Below are 16025 nucleotides of genomic sequence, written 5' to 3'. Positions count from 1 at the left end.
ATCTCCCTAGCCTCCGACATTGAACTTTTATGTAGGTGCTGTAGATCCGAAATCAGGTCCTCATGCTTATGCGAAAAGTACTTGACTGACTGACCGCACGATTTCCTCAGTCCCTAGAAGTTTTAATGTAGAAAAACATCCTCATCTGGTGGCAGTTTATAAATGCTACAAACTTGAGAGTTCATGAGCATAAACACACCTCCGTCCTGTTGCTAGCATTTAATGTGTCCCCAGATCTCATGCACTGAAGGTGTTTGGTGATAGGGATTAGATGAGGTTGACGACCTCATGATGGGACAGGTGGATTTAAAAGGAGAGACCCAAGTTGAGACAACCTCTGGCATATGACACAGTAGGAGGGTCCTCATCAGATGCCAGTCCTTCGATTTTGGACTGCTCAGTATCCAGAACTGTGATCTAAACAAATCTGCTTCCTTTCTAAACCACCCAGCCTCTGGTGTTCAGTTATTGACAAAAATAATGAATTGAGACAGCAACACAGAATCAGGTGCATGCCTAACCCAGCTGCTATGAGAATGGCTCCTAAGGGGGGGGGTCTCAGTGTCAGCTCAGCCTTGGTTCCGAACCTCTGGGTCTCTGAGACAACAGGACAGCAGATGACTGCTAGATCTTCATGAGTCTGGAATGACTTAGAGAGACTGCTCTCCATTCCGGACTCCTGGGATCGAGTCCCAGTTTCTGTGGTGTGTGGAAGAACCCAGAAACCACCACTACGCCAAAAGCACTGACCAAATTTGAAATACAATTCAAGAAGCATGATGCTACCAGCTGCGTATATGAAGATCCCAGCATGTGGTATCTCTATATGCAGTACTTTTTAAAGACTTTTTTTTTTCCTTTAAAAGTCTAACTCAGGATCTTTTAATGTTTGTGTATAGCTCTGAAGCATTCTGCCTCATGGGGTGTCAACAGTTCTGAAAGTGTGGTCTTGGGATTTTGGGCTGGCATGGCCTATAACCACATGGGTCAGGCCACTGGAGCGAATCTGTGGAGCCCGGCTCCACCCGTCTCTTCTTTCCACTTCACACGTGAGAAGTGGATCAGAGGAATTCCAAGTTGCAAGCAATTTCACAGACTGTGTGGTCCAGAGACTTCCAAACGGCAAGTGACTCTGAGTTGTGAAATCAATTTAGTGGGTCAGGACCAGGTGCTGAGAGATAATTGACCAGACCTGGATGGAAAATATATGAGTGCATTTTGGGCAGAATAAGTAACATACCCTGAAGCACTTGTTTTGGCAATGTATGGGTGCTCCCATCTATGAGTGGATATGGGGACAATGTTTATGTCTTTCACATATGACAAGATGGAGTCCTAGGGCTGCTACATGACGCACTCATAGTCATAAAGCTTCTTAGTGACAGTGCTGGCCTTAGAGTTATTATTCTTCCCCTCCCCATGTAACTGTATGCATGGCCTTTATTACATGACTGGACATTCTCCCAGCAATGGGAATGTTACTAGACATTTCAATAGAGCCAAGTATAACTTCCTTTGAATACAGAAATCTTCTTTCCCAAGCAATCTGTTGCTGTCAACACTGGCTTGAACAGGGAGACTGGAAAAGTAACAGAGCTGGCCATAACAAAATTGCGTTTCTTAGGAGGGATGACAAATCATCCCTTCAAGTCTCCTTCCTCTTAAGGAACCACTAGTGGTAAATGGGATGGCCCAGGGCCACCAATACAGCCAGGCGAGAAGCCCCAAAAATGTGTTTGCCCTTTTCCTAAGCCTCCCTGAGTGCTGAGATCTATCCTGTCCTGTGGACCTGACTCAAAACGGCCCAGCACTTGGAAGACCAACTTATACCCTGCTTTTGGCACTCCCTCCTTGGGCAGAATGTTCTTCAAGACCAGGCTCCTGTGGTTTTGCTCATTTGTAGAGCTGGAGACTGAGCCAGGCCTTGTGCGTGTCAGGCAAGTGGTTTGCCACTGACCAGCTCTAGTGTCCTGTGCTTTAATCACTACGTCTTCTAGAGAGCAGGCGCTATCAAACAAAGGTCTAGCAATTGTGTTTCTCATTCGCTTCTCCCATGGCTGGGTTAACTACTTAGTTGTGTGACCATGGCTGTGATGGCACCTCTGTCCCCTCTTAGCTGTAGGATGGAAATGCAGTCTTGCATGGGGTACAGGATACAACCTGTACACTTCTGTCACTCCTGCTGCCTTTTGCTACCTGCTGAATGACTAAACTATTAAGAACAGAGGTCCTGCTGGAAGCGAGCAGATGCCACTAAGATGCCTAGGGATTCATCAGGCAAACCTTTCAGAAGCTCACAGATCCAGCTCTTTCTGAGCCATCCTACAACCATGGCAGCTAGCTTCCCACTCACCTCCTCGTCAATGAAAGCCTTTATCTCAGCAGGAAACAATGCTGCTTGTGCGTGTGTGTGTGTGGGGGGGGGCAAGACGGGAGGAGAGAGGCCATGATGGAGGGAAGTTACTCATGAACTGTGGGTTAAAAATAGCCTGTTGATTCATATGCTGCTCGGCAGGTACCAATTCATGGAGCTCCTGTCTCGCCCTGGGCTTGAGTACCACACTGCTAGCGAAGAGCTTGGTGACATGAGGTGAGCATGCTCGTGGCATCTGGGAAGTCTCCCATCTGGGTGCCAATTCAATCTCGGGTCCTCATACTCTTCAGGAGCCAGGGGCTGAAACAACATAGTTCTCTACAAACTTCTCCCACAGTCTCAACTGGTTGAGTCACTCATTCTGCCCTTTTGTGCGCAGAGCACTGTCACAGAAGATCTGGGGACAATGATATACTCCTGTCCTCCAAGAGTGCCTGTCATGCACATTACATGGGACCTCAACAGGAAATTGCAGTAGCAAATGGTAAGAGTGCAGGAAGAGAGAAAAACAGGAAGAGACAGAGAGAGAGAGAGAGAGAGAGAGAGAGAGAGAGAGAGAGGGAGAGGGAGAGGGAGAGGGAGAGGGAGAGGGAGAGGGAGAGGGAGAGGGAGAGGGAGAGGGAGAGGGAGAGGGAGAGGGAGAGGGAGAGAGCTGATTTTAGAAGTCCCAGAAAGGAGCAGTGTCTCAGAGGAATGGTATCTTCACATAATAAGGTTACAATTTAAATAGGGCACTTAGAGTGTTCAACCAATTTCCTGGGGTATCCCTAAGGGTTTCTGTGTACAACTGTTGGTGGTGAGAGGGCAAGGGAAGAGAGGATCCCCAGGATGATGCCAATCTCAAGGGTCTCTCTTCTTTTAAAAAGCAGGCATACATTAGTTACACATACTTTAGTGTGGATTATCTCATATTATCTCATGGAGACACTTAGTTTATTTTCACTTCAAAAGTAGTGGAGAGCCCAAGAGGACATGTGGAGATACACCAGGGAGAAGAGATGACAGGGTCATTTGGAAACAGATGCCCTGCGTAAAGAACAGATCTGAAAAGACTGGGCATGGGGAAGAGAAACCCAGAAGGCTCCATTCATTACTTCAGAAAATACTTAATAAGACTGGCTATAAGCTAGGTACCCTCTTAGTCATTAAGGGTGACATGAACAGGACAGAAAGACTCCCATCCTCAAAAGGTCCTGGTCCTAGTATCTTTAGAACCAAATGAAAAGAGGGCACATTGTGAAATTTTGCAAGAACAAATCAAATTAAAAACAAAGCTTCCCTTGGGCATATTTCCAGACACTATGAACAGACAGAGCATGCAATTCTGTTCCTGTGAAAGCTTGGCAAAGAGAGACTAGGGTTCCATCACTTGGGGGTTCACATGAGAAAAGAGGGATGTCCATTCTTGCCACACAGACGGACACTCAAGCCTGTTCCCATGGCCCCAAGAGTTTGATTTTTAGGAATGCTGCTTGTGAAAACAGCCACTAGGAAAATTAAATTATACAAACCTACACTAAGCTTAGATTATTATGAACTTGGTCACACTCAAAGAAGGCACTACGTTCTCCACACCAGTAATGTACTGTTATGCACACCCTTCTGCTACTGTCTGCACAATGGAAACATCACATAATTACGTGCTCTGAGTCTCATTAAGCATCTACTGTAGACTAAGTGCCCACCATATTCAGTGATTTAGTACTTACCTTGAAATTTACACCACAGAAATTGGCAAACTCTATAAGCTAGAGAGCTGTTAAGCGGTTAGGAGCATGCCCAGGTTTAGCCCTGGACGGCGGGTTTTACCTTGGCGGAGAACTTGAGATGGACTTCTGCCTCATCTGCCAGACTCTTCTTCACCTGGGCCCATGCCTCTCCCAGCGACCTGCAGAGAAAAGGAGGCTGTCAGCTGAGGAGCTCATAGAGGGCTGTGCCATGCTTAGATCCAAAGCCACAGGCCTTCCCGAGCTAGACAGTGACTCTCAGCTCCATGTCCTGGGTGGGGACAGACCACCCGAGACTGTGGGCTTGGATGGGAAAGAGACAGGGCCCTACTGAGCCACCATGGTCCAAGTAAGCTCGCCTAGTCTCTGGAACTAAGAGAACAGACATCTGCGTGGCTAAGGAAACACCCAGAACCCAGAAATTCCCAAGGACAAGGGAATTACTAGGAGGTCGGTGCCATTCAACATCCTCAGCTATAGTGCAAATTGATCCCTGGTCACCACTGTCCCCAGTGCCTTTCCACTTCCCCTCCCTGATTTGCTGCTGAGGGGACAAGGGTAAGCTGGTAACACAAGGAAGAAAACCAGATTATTAACAGGAAGGTCTCGCTAGCCTAACCGTGCTCACGGAGAAGTGCAAATGGTCCATCTGGGTTTGGGGCATCCTAAAATGGCCACGCGAAGAGTGGGATCTCCCTTTGCAACTGTGCAGTTGTGGCTTTTCCCTATAGCCCACTGGATCATGTGCCCTGCCTTGGCATGTTGCCATCTTTCCACTCCAAGGAGATGCCTCAAATGGAAGCAATTCTTGAAGTCCCCAAGACTTCCTTCCAAAGGCAGATCCCAGGTGACAGGTTTCACTATCGGCAGTCATTATTTCTGCGGATCCTTCTGAATGACACTCCTATTGCCTCCGCACTCCCCACCTCCTCACCCAGCCTATAAATCCTGTTGACTTTGGCTCATCAAAAAAGGCACTTGCCCCAAGAAACTTCATGAAATGTGTCAAAGCTGATTGAAAGATAGCCCGGTAGGGCGCTTCCAGATTCCAAGCCCAGAAACCAGGCTGCAGCTAAGAATTACTCAACACAGCAGAACCGCCCCTCTGATCGTGGTCCTTGCCTGGTGGCAGGCTTGGCTTGGCCCTGTGGGTGTTTATAGGAACCCGCTGGCTGATGTGTAGCTAGGATTCTGGGCAGTAGAGAAAGGTCTCCTGAGGAGGTAATCAGAGAAGAAGTGAGAGAATTTGGGGTGACCCATGCAGTGGTCGTTCATCTTTGCCTGAGTGCCCGAGGAGTCCCTTCCTTCCTCCGATGGAAGCTGTCATGGCAGTCACATAGATCAGGGGAGCAGAGTAGACAGGGTGTCAACTCAAAGCATTTACTGCAGAATTCATCTCAGTGTAGCCGTGCTGAGAGGCAGGACCTCTGAGCCATGATCAGTGACAGTGATCAAAGGGCATGGGGCTACATGCTGGACCTCGCTCCATGTGAGCCTTCTGTCATGCTCTAGGGCAGCAAGAACTTCTCTCCAGATAATAGCCTTGGATCTTTGGCCTCCCCGCCTGCAGAATAGCAAATTTCTTTCCTTTATAAATGACCCGGTCTGTGGTATACTGTCATAGCGATACAAAACGGTCTAAGACACAGAAACGGCAAAATGATGGGCAGTCAAGATGAAGGTGGAACTTTCGCTAGGGAATGGACCGAGGGATTTTTCTTTCTTGAGGTGCTGAGGACAGAACCCAAGACCAGGCAAGTGCTTCACCATGGGGATATGTTCCCAGCCCTCCAACAACAATAGTAGAAGGTATGGAGACAACTGTAGATCCATACCACAGGAAGGAGTCCTGACCTTCATCCCATGTTGCATACATAACTGATCTTCCAGTGAATCCTAGCTCCAAGGGGGAAAGCCAATGGGTCACAGGGCCTACAGAAACCATCCTATCATGGGCAGGCATGTGATCGGTGGTGGGTGATGGGGTTTCTTCCCTGATAGCTGAGTGCTAACACAGTAGGCTGTGGGAGGTATAAATAGAGCCATAAGAGGCAAGCAAAGGCCACAGGGAAGGCAAGTTTCCCCACTGTCAGCAGGGTACATGGATATTGGCCAGAGATAGGGATGGTGACCTGGAATGTCAGCTGAGGGATTCTGGGAGGAGAGAAAGAAATACCATTTCTACCACAGACAGTGTCCTCAGCCCCATCTCCAGGCCGAGTAGGTTCTGGCAGGAGGGTCACCTTTTCACACATTCAGATCAGCCCACCTGAGCCACACCCCATGCATGTGCACCCCCTCCTCAATATATCAAGGTGCTTCAAATGTGTGGGACTACCATACTTAAACCCATTACTATGCACGACTAATATGTTAACAAAAAATGAAATAATTAAAATTTTTGTTTTAAAAGGCATTTAGGGCTCAGTGATTAAAGGCACTGCTTGCAAAGCCTGGCTGCCTAGGTTCAAATTCCTAGTACCCAGATAGAGTCAGATGTACAAAGTGGCACATGCATCTGGAGTGGGTTTGCAGTGGCAGGAGGCCCTGGCATGCCCATTCTCTCTCTCCCTCTCCTTGCAAATAAATGAATAAAAATGTTAAAAAGGCATTTAGAAATTGCCTCATTTAAAGACAGTATATGATAAGGAAAACAAATAGGCAATTTGAGGCACATGGAATAAAAATGCAGGCTCCTGTCAAAACTTCCAGCCAGGAAAGTCCAAAATCGCACTGCCTCCCCACACTGAGCGAACGGAAGGCAGAATAAATCATCCAGTCTGCTCATTTGCTGGCATGCACTCTTGCCATGAAATCAGCCTGCACACAGCACCGGGGATTGCCAAATAGCTCACCTCCCATCACTGTCCGCCAAGCCAGCCCCATATTTCTGAGCTATGCACCCCACTGACAGCTTTCTAGTTGTTCTGGCCAAATGTCCAGATCTGTGTGTAAGTGCAAAATAGTGCTGCTGAATTTTGTATGGGGGGGCCCCCACAGCTTGTGTGTGCAATAGTGCCAGGGGGCACACACATGAACAGGTCACCTGCGCTGATGTCTGTACCCTAGTGTGTGTAGTTTGTGTGTGTGCGCCTGTAACAGGGCAGGGCGTCATGAGCGTGGTGTGACTGAGCGGCTGCGTGCATACATGTAAGTGGGGCACTGATGGGTACACCTGAGCATGTGTGTGCGGCTTGTATTTGTGCCTGGGTAGGGCACAGTGGCACAGGCCTGGCATGAGGAGTGGGGTCCTTGGTGTGGGAGCATATGCTGTGAAGCATTGGCAGGGCACAATGTCCCTGGCAGTAGCCCAGGGTGATGAGGTGAAAGCAAGAAGGTTCTGGAGTGCCAGGCACTGGGACCCATGGAAGCCCTGTTCCCTGGTTGCAGAGAACAATTCCTGCATGTTCTTCCTGCCCCAGTCACATGCTCACTGAAGAGTAAGGGACCAGGGACCAGCTAATCCTTTCTGGTTGGAGGGGCGACATGGGCCCTCCTAGGTTGCCCTATGGCTTGTGGATGGCTGGGTCAATGAAAACCATCCGGAGGAGGCCACTTAGCTGCAGCCAGCCCATGTGGAGGCCTTAATCAAAGCCACATGTAGTTGGCAAATTCTGTCCCCTGTAGGATTTCAAGCCACGAGGCCGATTTTGATTTGTGCAACTTTCCAGCTCCCTGACAACCACATCCAAGCAGCGACAGGAAGTCTTCCTTCCTAATGGCTCACCACCTGACTAGAAGGACTTCAAACTTGCTCAGGAGGGAGGTAGGAAGAGAGAGGGGGCCTCTGAGGACCCTTTCCACACTAGCCTCCTGAGAGCCTTGTTACTTTTTTATGGAGGTGAAAATTGTGTAACGTAAAACTAACCAATCTAAAGTAACAGTCCAGCACCCACAGTGTAAAGCAACACCCCTGTACCTAGTTCTCCAGCATTCTCCATGTCTTGTCATGAAATAAAAGTCTGTGTCCCTCCCCACCCTGTCCCCTTCCTCCCGTTCAGATGCTGAAGTTCTGATCACTGATGTGAGATGCCACAGTAGTTAAGGCTAGATGAGACTACCTCGTTGCTAAGGACACACAGGTTAGAGGTACCAGAAAGCTCTCTTACTCCCCCATCTTGGCACACAGGGGATGCGGATGGGGCACACAGTGAGTTGGAGCTCTCTACAGTCCCAAGGACGGCGCTCACTAGACACTTGACCTTGCACTTCTATCTTCTAGTCCTGTGTGAAAATAAAATTATGAAGGTTTTTCTTTTTCTTTTCTTTTACCTTGGCAGAGGTTCTTACTATGTAGCTTAGGCTGGCCTTGAACTCATGATCTTCCTGCCTCTGCCTTCCCAGTGCTGCAAGTACAGATGTGTACCACCATGCTCAACCAAATTTCTATAGTGTAAGCCACCTAATCTGTGGTATTTTACTGCAGCAGCTACAGCAAATACACACCCCACAGGGAAAGCCATACCTATGAACCACCACCCCTCTCCATTTCCTCTTCCCCCAGTGCCTAATAACCATTTGTCTGCCTCCTGCCTCTAAGGCTTCGCTTGTTCTGGGCATTCCATGTGAACTGAATGATGCGCTATTCTGTGACCTTTTGTGCCTGCCTTCTTTCTCTTGGCACAGTGTTCCTGGGGCGCCTCCACATCGTAGCACGTCTCCGTGTTCCATCCGCTCTTGCAGTTGAAGTTATTCCACTGCATCCATTGTACACAGAGCACAGTTTCCGTATCCATTCATCCCTGGGTGGAACTCGAGCCATTTCCACCTTTCACCCATTGCGACTAGCGCCGCTCTATACTTGAGCAGGACGTATTTGAGTCCCTGCTTCAATTCTTTCAGGTGACACCCCAGGAAGGAGTGGTGGGACATCTACAACCCCCATGCTGAGTTCTGTGAGGAGCTGTCAAGCTGTTTCCTGCAGCTGTGACATCTGGCATGTCTGCTAGTGGTGACAGGGCTGAGGTCCTTTGCAAACAGACAGCAGAGAGGGCTTCTGTCCCCAAAGGAAGGATTTCTCTGACCAGGGATCCTTGAATGGCTGGGAGAGCTGGGTTGAGTGTCCCTAGCCCATGCTTGATCTGCCACAGCGACAGTGGCAGTGCCTCAGGCCACAGGGCTGGATGCGGAATGCTCTCAGATGTGGGTTCCTTCCTGCCTGCCCTCAGCAAGGGGAGTGGGCTGAGGCTCAGCTGAAGAGCAACACGGGGACCCGTCATACTCTAGCACTGGGCAGGCAGCCCTGGGTCCTAGAGAGAGAACAATGCAGAAAGGCTCTCCTGGGGGTTTGGCCACCATCCACCTTCCTTGAGCTGTAAGCACCTGTAGTTTTATTTGCTTGTTTGAAGCTGGCCTTGAACTCAAGTTCCTTCTGCTTCAGCCTCCAGAGTGCTGGGATGACAGGCTACCAGACCTGGCTCTGAGAACCACGAGTGGTCGTCTTGAGCTATGAGCACCCACCTTGAGCTGTAGGTGCCTACTTTGAGTTATATGTCCCCAGTGTGTGTCACGTGGATGCCCACGTTAAATCATGGAGGCCTACCTGGAGCTGTGAGCTATGAGTGACTGGGGCAGAGACCCCACTGTGAACCGGGCCTACAGCCGTCTCCTCATTCCAACTGGGCAGTAACGAATGATGCGTGTCTTGGTGATCCCTCATCCTCCTCACCCCCATCAACACTCCTCCCAACTCACCCTTCTTCCTGAGCAGCCAAAGAGTTCTGAGAGAGCTTAGCCAGGTTCTTTGCATATTCTTCTTCAATCTTTATCCTGCAAAGAGAGAAAGCCCAGCATGTCAGCCCCCCAGCGTAGGCTGTGGATCCGAACTGCCACCCGGCCAGGCATCATCGGTAGAAAGAACCCACCTGACCTAACAGACCACGCGCTACAAGAACGCGTGGCTTTCACATCGCTGCTTGACACTCGGGGGTACCTGACAGTTACGGAACGAAACAGTATGGACACTGCTTCCTCATCTGCACAGTGGGATGCTTCCGCCTGTCCTCAGGCTGAGAGCATGAGAACTGTCGTCAGTCTGGACACATGAGAGCCCTTCCACCCACAGATGCCGCTTGCTGCGGACCTCCATGCCCAGCACGTTTCCCCCTTTCCTTTTGAGCCCCTGCCTCCATGTTCCTATCTCCCTTCAGGGCCTTGGCCCATGGAAACCACAAGAGAACATCTCCGGGCTCTCCCATCCCCAGTGCCTCTAATTGCCAGGTATTGTCAAGGGCAGGAGTATTGCCATGGAAACCACGCAGTGTCCAGAGCTGCAGCTCCATTCAATTTCCCTGCGTAGGAAAGCCCTGGTACTTCTGAGACAACTCTCCAGGGTGTGCGCTGTACAACTGGGCACATCTGTGTCAAGGGAGCCATAAAAGGCATTGCTCATCTCCCGAGAGCTCCTTCCGGCCAGCGGGCCAGCTGGATAGCAGGAGGATGAGCGTCTACAAGCAGAGGTAGTGAGAGGGCAGGGGCTGAGAGCCCCAGCGACCGGGGAGGAGGGAAGGTAGCACTTTGCTTCCTGGCTGCTCAGGTGCCAGCACCCACGGGACGCAGGAGCCTGGGGCGGGTGCTGAGTGGCTTCATCTGGAGAGCTGCGGCAGGACTTCTGTGGAGACTCCTGATCTCGCTGCTTTGCCCTTGTCTCCAGCTCCAGCTCCAGCTCCAGGTGGTCTCTCATCCTCCCGAGTTTCACGGGTGTCATTTTCTGTCTGGTGCTTTTTCCCCATCACCCCAACCTTTGCTTCCAGCCCTGCTCAGGACTCTGCAGCCCTCCAGCCTGCACCTCCACACCGTGGCCAAGATCTCCAGCAAGCAGATCTCATCAGTCACGATGCCAATTGCATGTCAGACATAGGCAGTTCAGATGCCATCTGCTGCCCCAGTCAGCCTACATCACCCACATGCCCTGCCTACTCCCCCCAAGCCCAGCAAACTGGCTGTGATTGTTGGCTAGGCATACACCCACCTCTGAAGCCAGGCTCTCACACTTCCTGCCTCTGGAAGTCTCTGTATGGGTTCCCACGGTATACTGAGAAAGACTACAGGGATTCACTTTTCCTCAGGGAGGACTATAGTGTCCCAAAGTGGCAGAACCTACTTCTTTTTAAATGTGATGTCACTATGAGTATAAACCATCTGCATGTCCAGGCTCGACAACCCTCTTCTTCTTTGCCTGTTTATACTTCTGTTTTCTTGCATTTTAGCCAAGAAACCTTCAAATTTCCTACCAGTTTAATGGGTCATAAAATAAAGATTTGATTATACGAAGAGAAAATAGGCCTCCTAAAGAACAAGGGGGCTTTAAAAATGCCAAAACATTATTACCTCATTATTGTTGTTCTAATAAAGACATATGTTTAAAAGATGGTTGCTATATATTTCCAGTAAGCCTTGGAAACTTGACGTGGAAAGTTGCATTCATGTGTGCACATAGGTGTGGAGGGTGCAGGTGTGTGGATTGCAGTTGCCTGGGCTTGCAGATGTGGGTATGTGGGGATGTGGCTATGCAAGTGCACAGGCGCATGAATGTGCCGCAGCATGTGCATATGGGTACACATGTGTAGAGGCGTGTAGAGGCGTGGGTGTGTGGTATGGATCCATGAATGTGCAGATACACAGGTGTGTTGTGTCGGACTACGGGTGTGGGTAGGTGTGCAGGTACACATGTGTGTGGGTCTATTGATGTGCAGGTGTGTGAACCTGGAAAGGCAGAATGAAAGAGACAGAGAGGGAACCCCTAGTTTTCTCTGCAGCTCTTCTTATTTCTACGGGGCTGGAGTTCTGGGTTCTTCATTCTGTCTCAAGCTCTGCAGACCAGGATGTAGTGGGAGGATGGCTCTATATCTGTTGGTTGTGATCCAAAAATGACTTGGAAAGTACCATTCTCCTTGTGGCTTACGGCAGGGACAGTACTTCACATGAGGGCAGGGAGGTAAGTAAAGGAGCAAAGTAGTCTTTGGGGACAGATGGGAGAAGGGGAGACTGCAGAGAAACATGACACATGCTCCTGCCACAGGTAGCAGCTATCAAGCTCCAGTCAGTTATTATGTAGGGGTATGGAGACATCCTCAGGAGATGTTTGGCTTTCGGAATTTAACATTGAATCTACCAACCTTTTTACAAGTCGACTCAAATCTTTAGAAATACTTAGTCCCATGCCACCCATCTATCTGCTCACCAGATCTATTTCAGAAACCAGGCATTCGAGACTCTGGTCTTAAGAGTCCCTTAGTGTAATGCACCCAGGGTCAAGTGTGTCACTGAGTGCAATGGTTGGCTCCCCTTGGACCAAGGGCTGGAGCGGGGCCCCAGTGAGCTGGGAGCTGGGCAGCCCTGCCTCACCTTTCCCGGATGAACTCTGACATCTCCTTCTGCATCTGTTTCCCTTTCAGCTGCTTCTGCAGCAGCAGCTCAAACCCAGCCACAGTGCCATTGCCTTGCGGGTCCTTCTTATCTGCCTAGGAAGGAAAGAGAAGCTCAGCATTCATTCAGGGAGAAGCGACCTCTCCAGGACCCCTTCCAGATCAAACAGTGAGAACTCGGGACACAAGAGGCACTGCTGAGGCTTGCAGAGACATGAAGGATTTCATGAGGGACCTTATCGGTCCTGATCGAGGCTGTTTCCTTTGCTCATCTGCACTGCCCCAAGACCCTCCTCTGGCAGCACTGGTGACATCTCTAGCAAAAGGAAGATCACTGCCATGCAGATGAGCCGTGTCATGGCGTCACTTCTCCACTGCACACTTCACATGAATGTCACGTCTTGATGAAAAGGCAAGGCAAAGTCACTCAAACAGACTAAGCCCTTCTAGAATGAACTTGCTGAATGATTCACTTGCTTTGGGGAAAACCAGCAATAAAAACAGGTCTCAATGACCGTCATCAGGGGGAAATCCCTATTAGAGGGGGAAAGGCTTTGGTGACCTGGAGATTTAAAAAATGCACCAGGTTAATTGTCAGTCCCCAGAGTTGGGATTAAGATGAGAACTCTGGGCACAGCTAGCTTACTCCTGTAATCCCAGCACTCAGGAATAGGTGCAGGAGAAAGGTGAATTCAAGGCCAGCCTGGTAAACAAAAAAAAACAAAAAACAAAAAACAAAAAAAACCCTTACAAATAAATGAAAAATGGGGGTGCCCAAGCATGACTTCTTGGGATGCTGCTGACCAGAGGGCAAGGTGGCATGCTCTGTCCAGTTCCACAAGTTCCTTGAACAGGGCCTTGCTTCCACTGACCTCCCCCAGTCCTCTACATCCTGTGGAACGTTTCATCTCCCAACACAGCAATTCTGTGTCCATCATCAACACGCAAAGGTTTCGGAGCCATGGACACTGAAAGCAGACACGTTACAGATCCCAGCACCCAACTGTCTTGTGACTGTATTGGTAACAGTGATGCTCAAGGAGGTAGAGTACTTGTCTGAGGCTGTTCATGCCAGTGATGGAGCAGGTCTAGAACTCAGATTTCTGTGCTGAACCTAATTCTAGTCTCTTGCCTTCCTCGAGCATCAGGAGAAATGGCCCTCCAGCCTGCTTACATTCCAGCTGTACTTCCCATGTTACTGTCAATGAAAACCTCCCAGGTGCCCTGAGACACCAGGGATGATCTAGACTCTGGGAGTCTAAATTCTTGTCCCAGATGTCAAAGTGGCCACAACATGAAAGGTCTCTCCCACCCCTCCCAGGTGTGCACTCCTGGTGAGGAACTCCAGTGAGGGGAAACTGAGGCAGCACCTACCCAGAAGTAGTCACAGTAGCTCCAGTCTGTTGGCTTCAGCAGCTGCTGTTCAGGCATCGAGTCCGGATGAGGGAATGTCACACAGTTTATCTGTAGGGCACAGGATGAGAAAGAAAATATGGTTGCTGGAAGTGGGCAGGGAATGAAGGAGGTCTCCCTTAAAACCACCTTGATGGCAGAGGGTCAGTGATATTCTGATGACCAGTGGCTGGGACTTCAAAAGAGGGGCACTTACACCCACCCCAGGAGCAGGAACCCAGTGAAAATCTCTTTGAGGGGAGTTTGATGGGATGTATCCCATTTTGTAAACACCTACATCCTTTGATCCAGCATTTGATCTTGTACTTCTAAGAGCTGACGTTACAGATACATTTCCCTGTGTGTACAGGGATGTTTGTGCATGGTTTCCATCATAGCACAACTTATAGTAGCAAATGGCTGGACCAGAATGGTTCAACAGGAGGGGAATGGGTAAATTAAGAATGCACAAGTCAGGATTGATGGCAGCACTTATAATCCCAGCACTCAGGAGCCAGCGGCAGGCAGAAGGATCACACATTCAAGACCACCCTGGGCTATCTTGATGGTTAATACTGTCAACTGGGCAGGATCTTGAATTATCTAGACCTAGAATTCTGAGTTTGTTTGTGAGAGGGTTTCTAGATTAGGTCATCCGAGGTGTGACCCATCCTAACTGTGGGTGGCACCATCCCATGGGCTGGGCTCCAGAACTGAACAAAAAGGGAAAAAGTGAGCTGAGCATCAGCATGTATATCCCTTTGCTTCTTGACTGAATGCAGTGTGTAACTAGCCATTTCATTTTCCTGCCACCCTGCCTTTGCCACCATGGCAGACTATGTCCCTTGGAACTATAAGTCAGAATAAGCCTTTCCTTCCTTAAGTTGCCTTTCTCAGGCATTTTTTTTTCACAGCAAAGAACAAAGAACTAATACAGAAAATTGGTCCTGAGAAGTGAGGCTGTTGCTGTGATAAAACATGATCAAGGAGTTTCATAGACCTTTGGAACTGGTTAGCAAGAGAATATGGACAAGTTTGGAACTAGAAAAGCCATAGAATATGGCACAAATGAAGCCGTAGAATAATGGGCTATTCTAGAGGAAGTATGGATCACAAAGTTGACAAAAATGAGGTTAGTGGGAGCGCAGCTCTTGAGTTTCAGGAAGAAACAAGGATTCTATCACCAAGTGGACTAGAGACCATTTTAATTATAATGCAGCAAAGAATCTAACTGCAATCTGCCCATGTCCTGAGAACTGGAATGAGGCTGAATTTTTAAAACTGGACTAATTTCTTTGATAGAGGAAACTTTAAGGTAGCATTCAAGCTATGACATTTAAATCTCTAGCAAGAGAACAAACATATATAAAAATGTGAGGCTGGGTAAGAAAAGGTGTGTGAAGATGCTTGAAGCTCCAGATGAAGACAGTGCCTGGGATAATACATTTAAAATTGCTAAAGAGTGTAGCACTATTAAAGAGAAAGTTTATTCTTTTTTGTTATAACAATAGGCAAAGTGCCCTGAGGGTTAAGACACCTCTCACTACAAAAACGCAAATTCATCTGAAAGGAGCCTAAACTGAAAATGCTGGTGAAGGGTTTCCCTGCTCGAACACAACCTTCTAGGGAAGTGTTCTGCCAAGGTCAGCCTGGTACACAGACAAACTGATGCGACTGTGGTCTAAGAGGGCCAGGCTATATCTTGAGCTGCCAAATAAACTTAGCAGCTTCATCTATAGGGTACTATTTTTATAAGCACAAATGATGCAAGATTGAAGGGGCCATGGAGCCTTCACCACAGCTCCAGGAAGTATCTGAACTCCGGCACTGAGTGGCAGGGACAAAGTCTCTACAAAGAGGCTCTGAGAGGCCACTGTGTCAAGCTGTGAAGGTGCAGGATGTTGGAGATGTTAGAATCATGGGACAGTGCTAAGGAAAGCTGTAGGCATGGAGCACGGCTGGCCCAAGACAGAGATGGCAGAGCTGGAAAGGTGGCCTACCCAAGCCCTCTGGAGCACAGAAGATTCCACCAGGAGCCCCAGAGGCCAGACGTAGAGCTGCAGGATTTGGTCTGCAGGGTATTTGGTCTTGTTCTGTCTGATCTCTCCTCACTATGCCCTTATTACTCCCATTGGAAATGGAACCGTTTACTTCTTATCCTCCTAG

General features: G+C 49.0%; 1 protein-coding gene across 8 annotated transcripts in view; it reads right to left on the bottom strand.

Annotated features, from left to right (window-relative positions):
• Gas7 (growth arrest specific 7) overlaps positions 1–16025 on the bottom strand; it is a 253382-nt gene that overhangs the window by 17224 nt on the left and 220133 nt on the right. For all 8 annotated transcript variants that reach the window (XM_004663133.2, XM_045130728.1, XM_045130725.1 and 5 more), the window contains 4 exons: positions 13842–13931; positions 12448–12563; positions 9796–9870; positions 4184–4262 (listed from right to left, as the gene is read on the bottom strand). In XM_004663133.2, the coding sequence (XP_004663190.1) occupies positions 4184–4262; positions 9796–9870; positions 12448–12563; positions 13842–13931 (360 nt within the window). The remainder of the gene's footprint in view (positions 1–4183; positions 4263–9795; positions 9871–12447; positions 12564–13841; positions 13932–16025) is intronic.

This window comes from Jaculus jaculus, chromosome 12 (genome assembly GCF_020740685.1).
Source record: "Jaculus jaculus isolate mJacJac1 chromosome 12, mJacJac1.mat.Y.cur, whole genome shotgun sequence".
In the NCBI taxonomy this organism is placed as follows: domain Eukaryota; kingdom Metazoa; phylum Chordata; class Mammalia; order Rodentia; family Dipodidae; genus Jaculus; species Jaculus jaculus.
The sequence above is the reverse complement of the archived record's forward strand: the minus strand, read 5'-3'. Positions and strand labels throughout refer to the sequence as shown.